The following is a 10,000-nucleotide window of genomic DNA, read 5'->3' on the forward strand; positions in this document are numbered from 1 at the left end:
CTTGTTCAACTTGGCTGGTCGATCTAGGTGTTGGTGGATTCATGCGAGGCGATGGAACTTCTCTACCCTCTTCAGCCGTCTCGTGAAGACTGCTTCGTCGATGATTATACGAACCTTGCTCTTCGTCCTCTCTACAATCGTCCACGATTTCCTTCTTAACGAATACCTCTCTCGACGATTGCGCCTGTTGTTCCTCCTCGTTCGTTCCTCTTTCGTCCGTTTCTTCGTCCCTGGGTTCCTTCTTGACAACCACCGAGCTAGGCTCCTCGTCACCGGACTCTTCCGTACCCAGATGATGACGTGCTGGTAATGGCGTAGTAGCTTGTTTATCCGGAGTGACACGATGATGATGAGAATGGCCGGTAGAATGCCTCTCGTGGCCAACAGTTGTCAGATCCATACGTCTTTCCGGTGTCATCGTGTCCGTTCTACCGCTTCCCCTTTCCGATATGGAACTGGACTCGCTGCCGCTTCGCTCTCTCCTCGCGGCTGCGCTCGCATTATAATGCTGCTGCTGCTGTTGTTGCTGATAAGATCGAAGAAGATTCATCGTTTGCGGATCCACCAAAGGCTTCGTATAATCAACGCTCTCGTCTATGCCCAATCTTTTTAGAATGCTAGTGCCCATAGGTGCGCCTGGTTGAGCGTGATGCAAACCTGCCGTGCCATGTCTTACACGAGAATCGAAGCTCTTCTCGATCAATTTCTCGATGGCATTTAAGACGGAAGGCGAGGACGTGCCGGTAGTTTCGTTCGTTGTCGGCGTTGGTGTGTCCTTACCTGGCGTGGTAGCATCGCTAGCCGAAGAAGGCGATCGGTGGTGCCTCGACGATACCGACGAGGCGTCCTCGTTCACGCTTTTACGACCGCTTTCGCTCGACGGTGGCAAAGTCGCTGGCAAATGATTCGACATGAGTGCGTTCTTCAAGAAGTTACGTTGATTTACACCGACCGTTCCGGCTCCTATGCACTGACGTATGTGCTCGACAAAAATGGTTGTCTCGATCTTCTCGCCGCATTTCTCGCAGGTGATCCTACCGGCGTGCTTTCCAAGGCTGTGACTCAGACCGGTCGCAGCGTCGCCGTTCTTAAACTCGTTTTGCGCGCGTTCCAACTCCAATAGCTTTCTCACAGGCAATGATTTTTTTCGCTTCTCGCGCGTTTGTCTCCGACGACCGCCGCTCTCGGTGATCGAGCGCATAATATGTTCTTTATAGTGCGAATTCTTGACCATATGATTGCTCAACTCCTTCAATGAACTAAAGGCCTGATCGCAAACTTTGCAAGTTAATACGGCGCTGACATGACTGCTGGTTGCTCCGGCCCCGGGACCGCCACCGGCGTTACCTCCGTGTGGACCGGTTCCGGCACCAGGCGGTACTCCACCCGTATTTCCTCCGCTTCCGACTCCACCTCCGCTGCTACCGCTGCCACCACCACCGCCGCCCTTGCTCTCATCGGAAGACTTCCAAGAAATGATTTGCTCTTGGGAGATAATGTTGGTATAATGTTGCGTTTGTTGCATGTGCGAGGTCATTTCTGCGAGGGAACGGAAGCTCTGGCCGCACCACATACATTTGAGAATCTGTCTGGTCTGTTCAGCACCTTTCCCGAGCCAAACGTCTTGACCTCTGACCAGCTTTCTCGGTAATGGCATGGTTTCCTTTATGAGAAGGTTCAACTCCGATGGACTTTGTTTGTTAGTTGGAGCGGCGGAGTTGTTGCTACCGGGATTGCTTGTCGAAGTTTGCGGCTGGTGCGATTGTTGCGGCGGCGGTATCGTTGGCATCGTCGTTTGTTGGGGATGTAAAGCAGCGGCCGGGGGTGGTACGGGCATATTAACGCCGCAATGCTTCGCTTCCTTCATATGCGTTGTCATAGCGGCGAGCGTCGGGAAGCTTTGTTTACACCATACGCATTTGAGAACATCTTTGGCCTGATCCGCTCCTTTGTTCAGCCAATGAGATTGCCAAGCACTGTGACGACTACTCGACGTCGTGGACGGCGTGCTGCCTATGGACGTTCCACCGCTACTGCCGCTGCACGAGGACGACCTGAAAAGATCCTCACCACCTAGTTTGCTCAGCTCGCTCATTTTTTCCAAGGCCTTCGTCGCTTCGCTAGGTTGATACGATTTCTCGAGCGCGGCTGGTGGCTTCATTTTGCCGTTCCAAAGTTGATGATGATCTACGACACCGCCAGTACTTTTCGGGGACAATTGCTGCTGACTAGTAGCCGCTGCCGCTACGGCTGCGGCAAAGTATGGAAAGTGCGAGGCCACGACCGGCGACGTCCACGGTGACACTACCGGCGGCCTACCGAACGTGGACGGTGAGCTGGCTGCTGCCGTTGCATCTTGATGACTCGTGGGAGCCGTACCGGCCAATCTCGAGGATTTACGCGGTGGTGGAGGCGAGGAATCCTCGGGACCCGGTCGTTTTCTACTAGGCACCGACAGATCCAACGGGCCGTTGTTCGTTTCCGTCGAAGAGGACGGCGTTGGCGGTTTACTGAGATTCAGAATATGCTCTTCCTCCTCCTCTTCTGTCGAGGAAGCTTTTCTTGTGCTAAAGTCCAGAACGGCTGGCAATGGGGTTGCCGAGGGTGATACCTCACCGACGCTGCTTGGCGAGACCAAGAGACCTGGAGTCGCGGCTGGTGGTGAACAAGAGGACGATACCAACGGCGATACCGAGCCTCGTGATAAAGGCGAATGTCCGAGGAGGAGTCGTTGATGTGTTTGTTGAAGATACGCTGCCATCATTGCCGCCGAATGCGGTGGAAGGAGAGGATGAGTCCCAAGGGGTAGAGGCACGATACTACTCGGACTAACTGGACTCGCGCTGCTCCTCGTCGCTAAGGGTGGGGGACTTCCGGTCGCTGGACCGGAGGATTCCCGAGAATCTCTCGAGGGACAGCGTGGACTCATTTGTTCCCTGAAAGAGTAACAAAAAGGGCTACTAAAAAAGGATGGCCTTTGATATTCCCTTCGATTAGCCTGTCACGTTCGACTCATTGCTGATTTCTCGATTCACCTACTCTCTCTCTCTCTCTCTCTCTCTCTCTCTCTCTCTCTCTCTCTCTTTCTCCTATTTTTACCTATCTATTTCTCTCATCTGCGACTTTCCCTCCCCCACCCACCGATCTCTACAAAGCGCGTTCGATGCCACGAATCGTTCGTACCGGAACTCTCGACCGGACAGGCATCATTAATCATGATAACCGAGCGATAAATTTCTTGTAACTGATCCGCGAATGCCGGCACAACGCAGGTGACGCCGTGACGTTAATATTTCATAACCGGCCGCCATGAGAATTACTACGTAAACAGCTTTCGCTGTTGCTGTACGATGGAAACGACGAATACCCGGAATCGGTGATGAATATAAGTAGAAAAAAAAAAGTCTCGCGTGATAGATAGAGCCTCTCTTGACGCTGGCATGTTTCGCGACGCGAACAGCGATGGATAATTCACGCTTGAAAACGCCTGTCGTTCTTAACTCCTCGTATCTACGAGTATATGCATGCGAATAAAAATACAGAAGTGCAACGGGAAAAGAGATGATTCGCGTTAGCCTTACTGTGGCGCGTCGGTTCGTTGCACGCGTAAAATGCGACTGGGTCCACGACATATATAATATTGATTTTTCTTTTTTTTTTTGTTTTTTTTTTCGAAAATACGAAAATACATAAAAGTCCAAGTCGACCAGAGATGTTCCCTCGAGTAAAGTTCCATTAGCATGTATCACATTAACGCACACGCACATGCGAGAGAGAGAGAGAGAGAGAGAGAGAGAGAGAGAACATGAGAAACGTATGATCTAATAATTCTCAAACACCATGAGGAAGAGAAATAAGAAAAAAAAAAAAAAGAAAAGAAAGAAAAAAAGAAAAAAGAAAAAAAGAAAAAAAAAAGGAAAAGAAAAAGAAAGGAAAGAAGAAAAGAAAAAAAGAAATATTAGATACCTTAAGGAACGTCATCCAAGTATAGGAGAACGATCTATCTCGAGAAGCAAGCACGGACAGTAGAAGCACGTGGTCGAAGCGTTTCGCGCGCGCGCGGGCGCGCGCGTATGTTCTCTCTCTCTCTCTCTTTTTCACACTTGACGACGAGGTGTTCTCGACGCGGAACGGAAGGGACACAGTAGAGCTGTCGACGGCTCGCTCGTAACTGACTCCTCCTGACTGAATGCCGAATGCGTGCCGCGAGATGAAAGGGGACCACCGCCACGCATGCAGGGGAAGTTTTTGGGGGCTGGCGGTTCGAGGGGAGGGGACGAACGACACCTCCGCCCTCCGTCCCGTCCCTAGTTTAGTGAGAGAAGCTAGAGGTGGAGGTGGTGATGGAGGTGGAGGTGGAGGTGGAGGAGGCGTTAGCGGAGCACTGGGTGCCTCTAACGGGTGCCGCTAGCGGGCTCCTGTGCAGGGCGGCGGCGTAGGACGCTCTCCGTAACACGTGCCTATCTCTATTAGCCGTGCGACGTTGCGCGGCAGCCACCGATATCAGCTCTGACACCAGCTTATTTATCCCTCTGCCTCCATCCTACTCTTCTCTCTCTCTCTCTCTCTCTCCCACTTTCTCCTTCTCTCTCTTTTTCTCTCTCTCTCTCTCTCTCTCTCTCTCTTTCTCTCTCTCGCTTAACCTGCCAGTACAGCGCACACGACGAGACCAGCTCTATGACGATTTGTTGCGTTCAAACAAGGAACAGAACGTAAAACACACACATATGCGCGCACTTGCACACACATATGCGCGCGCTTCCACACACACACACACACACACACACACATATACAACAAACAAACACAGATGCTTGCACACACAGAAGAGGGAGCCAACGACGGCAACATCAAAGTGCAAAAGCAGCGTATGGCTTCCCCGATGATTTAGGTGCTTTATTATCTAGTCTACGGATAAAGCACCGACTAATGAGTTTGAAACGCCACAATGTTGATCGTCCTCTCTCTCTCTCTCTCTCTCTCTCTCTCCCTCTCTCTCTCTCTCTCTCTCTCTCTCTCTCTCTCTCTCTCTCTCTCTCTCTCTCTCTCTCTCCCTTTCTCTTTGTGTGCCGCATCTCGTCATACATGCAATCGTCTAATTGTAAGTGTGGCTTTGTTACGCGATTCCGTTTTAAAGACTTAATTTTATAACAACGCGTGACTATTTGCTTTCCCATGTAATTGACTAATATTTTATATGGGCTAATAATGTTTGATAAATCCTCTTTCTTTTGCTCGTAATGTTGATAATAGTACTAAAGGAGTAACTACGTATGTACGTGCGTACATTGAAAAAACATTTTGTTCCTTGTGTGATCAAGATTTCTCGAAGAGAATGTCATCACGTGTATCATTTTCTTTCGATAAAGTTGGACGATACGTTATTCTTTTTTCGATACAATGACGTATTAGAGAAAAGTATTTACACACTAATTTCTCGTAGTAGACTTGTTCGGCCAAGTGTTTATTTTAAGCTCCTTCGGCTAAGAAGGTTGAAGCTTTGATATCGACGCGAGGCTCGAATGAGCTTCGCTGATAGCCTTTTGTAAATACCGTACCGCGCATTAAGGCTAGCCGTGCATTGGTAACTTTTACGATGGTCGATTAAATGAGTTTGATCACTTAAAAGTTACTTTTATCTTTTGATACGCGCCCACTGAACGAACGACGACTAAATACTTGCTAAAGAGTTTCAATACGAAACGGATTTCATATAAGTCGCATGTGTTTATGATCAATACTGTTTGATTTGTATTCCACAAAGCCTATTACTCCGGCTACTTTACGACTAGCTGAAAGCAACTGAAAAGTCATCTAATGTGCGTTAACAGACTTTAATATGCACGATCTATTGTCACCGTTCAACTATTCCTTTATCTTTGGTAGGAGATATAGAGCGTGATGTAATTTTTTAATTTTGCTTTAATTAAAATATCACGAGTGCGCGGGTTTCTATGTTAAAAAAGAAAAAAAAAAAGAAAAAAAAGAAATGAAAAAAACTATTTGCTTTGAAAGAGAATTGCCAATACGTGACAGACATTAGAATATATATATATATATATATATATTCTATATATATATATATATATATATATATATATCGATCAAAGGAGCAGTCGATATAAATCAAGCGCGTGTCAAAGATCTATAGTATCAGTCAAACTAACGTAATACTTTATTAAATTTCATTCTTAATTGGATATCTTTGTAAATTCGACGAAGTATATTCATCATTTCATTATATCCCTTAAATATTACTAGATAATATTAGAAAAAAAAATAATTATTCGATTTGATTCGAATCGCGTCAGATGATATAATGACCAACTTGAATACCTGTCAGGTGGTCCTGTATCCCTCAAGATGGTAGGGTTCAATCTCGCGGAAGCAGAAGCGGGTGGTGGCGTGGGAGGCGATGCTTCCTCGTCATCCTCCTCGTCGCTCGCCTCGCCATCTTCGTCTTCTTTGGCCGCAGGTGCGCAACCTCTCTCGCTAGGGCTAACGGGGCCATCCTCGTCGACGCAATCGCCCTCTTCGCCCTGGAGGTCCGTGCCAGGCCCTGAGCCTTCGACGCCGTCCTCCCCTGTGAAAAAAATAACAAATTTGCTTTTTGATTATCTCGTTTTTTTTTTTTTGTTAAACATTACGGCTCTCGAACATAAATATTTTCTAATATCATTTAAATCGCATTCATTAATCCTAAAGTAATTAATTCATCGTATTTATTTAACAGGTAATTTGCGTTTAAAAGCAAAGCCCAAAGAACGAATGAAAATGATTTTAGAAAATGTCAGAATTTCTATTTCGAATCGTCGGGAAGAAAGTCTACCTTTTTTTTTTCCTTCTTTTCTTTCTTTTTTCCCTTTTTTTTTCTTTTTTTTCTTTTCTTTTCTTTTCTTTTTTATCAATTACCGTCGTAGGATTGGCAGAGAAATCGTTTCAGGTTTTGATAATTTATAGAATATATATCCGCAGGCTGAAATCTTCGATATCGCGGTTCCATCGACTGCAGCCATCCGTGACAGAAACGCCGTTGGAAACAGTGAAGTAGGACTTTCTATCATCTAAAGCATCGGGCACGAGGTGATTAAGTACGATAGAAGGAGAAAGGAGGGGGCAGAGAGCATGCGACCCGGTAGAGAGAAGACGCTCAGAAATGACGGAGCTAAGTACCCAGGAGTGATATAAAGGTGCAGATGGCGAGTAACACAATGGCACTATCGGTTCATTTATCAGCCTTTCGCGACGGCGCCGCTGCCAACGACGACTACGAAGGCGACAGCGATGGCGTCGTCGACATCTACGATGAGAACGTTGGATACGTCGTCGACTATGACACTGTACCATTGTGAATCCGGGAGAGAGAACTTCCGTCATTTGCATTATGAGTTTTAATCAAATCATTTCCTTTTAGAAGAGAATCGACGAATCTTAGAAAGCCGTCGAATGGTGGCCCACAAACTCGTACAATTTCATTCAAGCTCATTTCTTTCCCCGATATTAATCGTGATTAACATTCGATTCGTTGGATAACGAAATATTGTCGAAATAGCGAACGCTTTTCATCGGTTTTATATTCAAAATGGAGGTAACTTTGGAGTATACATAGTACATAGAAGCGGCAATGGAGCATCGAATACGAGACGAACGACGAACGAAGATGTGGTCTTGAAGCTCTTTCCTTTTCTCTCTCTCTCTCTCTCTCCCTCTCTATCTCTTTCTCTTTATCGGTAGAACCCTCGGAAGACCGCCATCTTGAGAACGGCGTGTCCACCTCCAGGAAGGGAGTGTCGTCGGTGGCGATCTCTTCTGGTACTCGTACGAGAGCGTAAGAGAAGAAGAAGAAGAAGAAGAAGAAGAAGAAGAAGCAGAAGAAGAAGAAGAAGCAGAAGAAGAAGAAGAAGCAGAAGAAGAAGAAGAAGAAGAGGAAGAGAAGGAGGATGAGTAGAGAGAGGTACGGGGAGGCGGAAGATAGTCAACGGCAGCACACCTCCTCAATGTAGAGAAAGAGAGAGAAAGAAAGAGGGGGTGGGGACAAACCAGGAGCACCGTCCTACTTTGCCGACTGACCAACCAAACGATCGTTTGTTCGCGGATGGGCCACGGAAGAGGGAGAAGAAAGGAGATCGCACATTGATCCGTAGGAGCATCGGCAACTAATTACGCAGATTTATGTCCCCATTGTCCATTGTCTCTCTCCCAGAGCGGCCCTTCGAGAGAAGGCAACGCGACCGAGGACGATTCTTGCTCGTGGAAGCACCGCACGGTTTCAAGATCCTACTCGTGAGAGTGAGAGAAACGAACGGGGGGTACAAAAAAAAGGAGAGAGAGAGAGAGAGAGAGAGAGAGAGAGAGAGAGAGAAGACAAGCACGACGACAACGACGAGGACGACGAAGAAGACGAGGACGACGACGAGAAGAGATAAAAGGAGGACCCTGAGGATCGCTCGGATTCAAGCATGTTGCGGGGAGGGGAATGCGAGAACTTGCAAGAGAGTGAAAGAGAGAAAGAGAGAGAACGAGCGGGCGGACCACCGGCAGGCAGGCAGCCCCGCCCGCTTCGAATATCGTCTCTTCTTTTACCCTTTCGACTTGCCTCGCTCGTACACTCTACCTTTCTTCTTTCCTTCCTCGCTTCTTCTCTTTTCTTCCTTCCTCCTCTTCTCTTTATTTCTTCTTTATTCTTTTCCTTTCATCAACATTTTTCCCCATTAATATTTCGACGCAGCATCATCCGCATCATTTCTTTTCTTTTCTTTTCTTTTCTTTTCTATATCTCTCGATCATAGTCAAACTCAAATCTTTCCATTTGTTTCGGACGAAAGAGATTTCAACGAAATAATCAATCATTTATTAAATATTCTCTTCATGCGAGAGATATTGACGAATACTTGATCGTCTTGTTGTAACATTTATTTAATTTATCGCTATGAAAAATTGTTTATCAATAAATAATTTTTACGAAATCTTTCGGTTACATTTATTTTACTTGGACGATCGCACAAATATATATATATATATATATATATATATATATATATATATATATATATCCAGTTATGGTCAAGGTCACGGCAACTACCGAGAAGAGGATGCAAATGTTGGCCGCACGAAGTAACGTCGTGCGGTTCCTATTGGCAGGCCGCTAACAAGGTGCACGGGGGGTTGCATATACTGGTGCAGTGCAAGGAAAGATACGACGGGTAGGTACGTGGCGTACCGAGTTTAAAAGCGACCAGAGTCCTGACACTCGAGGAGATGTTGCCGTACGATATCCGTTCCTCCTGTCCTCGCGGCTACTTGAGCTGCTGGTACCTCGCTGCTAGCTAGTACTTACATTAGTACATACGTATGAAGCTTTAAACTTTTTCTTTTCTTCTTTCGTTCTTTAAAGTTTCGTCTCCCTTTTTCTCTTCTTTCATCCATCATTCTTCTACAGAAGATCTTTTAATCTATGTCAACGTCATACAAGTTCTTTTTTAAATCGAACACGGATTTACATTAAAAACTATAAGAAACAATAATTGGTCTTATCAGTTATGCTCGTTGCCCTTTTCGCTGTTGAATTTTTTTCCTTTTATCTTTTTCAATTTTTCTTTTTCTTGTTCCATTTTATTTGCTTGAACGCTTGATACATTATATATATCTCTTCCTTCCTTCCTTCCTTCCTTTTTCGCCTATCGCCTTTACAAGCTAGTTTCTCCATCTTATTCGCTCCTCATAGCGTCACGCAAACCTTGCTGCTTCTCGTAGCTGTCCTCTCTCCGTCCGCCTCCTTTTATTTTCACTATTCCTCTCGTAAGCCTTTTCCTCTGTCCATCTTCCATAGGAACATGTGCTACGAACTCGGTTACACAGATAGCCAGAGTAGCTACATACGTAGCGTGCAACACATGTTGCTATGTGAAACTGGTTAACTGCTTACCCGGTTGAATATCCATGGTGTTCGCGATACCGCGATCTAACTCTCTTCGCCGCGAGTTCTCGGCAACCGACGATA

At 46.3% G+C, this 10,000-nt stretch overlaps 1 protein-coding gene and 1 long non-coding RNA gene across 9 annotated transcripts in view; one reads left to right on the forward strand and one right to left on the reverse strand.

The window, feature by feature from the left end:
- Positions 1-8,721, forward strand: part of LOC118447944 (uncharacterized) — a 226,985-nt gene extending 218,264 nt beyond the window's left edge. Inside the window, exon 3 of the long non-coding RNA XR_014983490.1 lies at positions 6,976-8,721. This is a non-coding gene — a long non-coding RNA (uncharacterized LOC118447944). The remainder of the gene's footprint in view (positions 1-6,975) is intronic.
- tio (zinc finger domain-containing protein tiptop) overlaps positions 1-10,000 on the reverse strand; it is a 149,128-nt gene that overhangs the window by 2,955 nt on the left and 136,173 nt on the right. For 7 of the 8 annotated variants that reach the window (XM_035880488.2, XM_035880493.2, XM_035880490.2 and 4 more), the window contains 2 exons: positions 6,337-6,583; positions 1-2,936 (listed from right to left, as the gene is read on the reverse strand). The exon at positions 1-2,936 is cut by the window's left edge and continues 2,955 nt beyond it. In XM_035880488.2, coding sequence (XP_035736381.1) covers positions 1-2,936; positions 6,337-6,583 — 3,183 coding nt within the window. Of the gene's footprint in view, positions 2,937-3,966; positions 4,142-6,336; positions 6,584-10,000 lie in introns of those variants that run through there. The other variant, XM_035880496.2, reaches the window with a different exon arrangement.

Source organism: Vespa mandarinia, chromosome 22 (assembly GCF_050613455.1).
Source record: "Vespa mandarinia isolate Hongniang chromosome 22, ASM5061345v1, whole genome shotgun sequence".
NCBI lineage: Eukaryota > Metazoa > Arthropoda > Insecta > Hymenoptera > Vespidae > Vespa > Vespa mandarinia.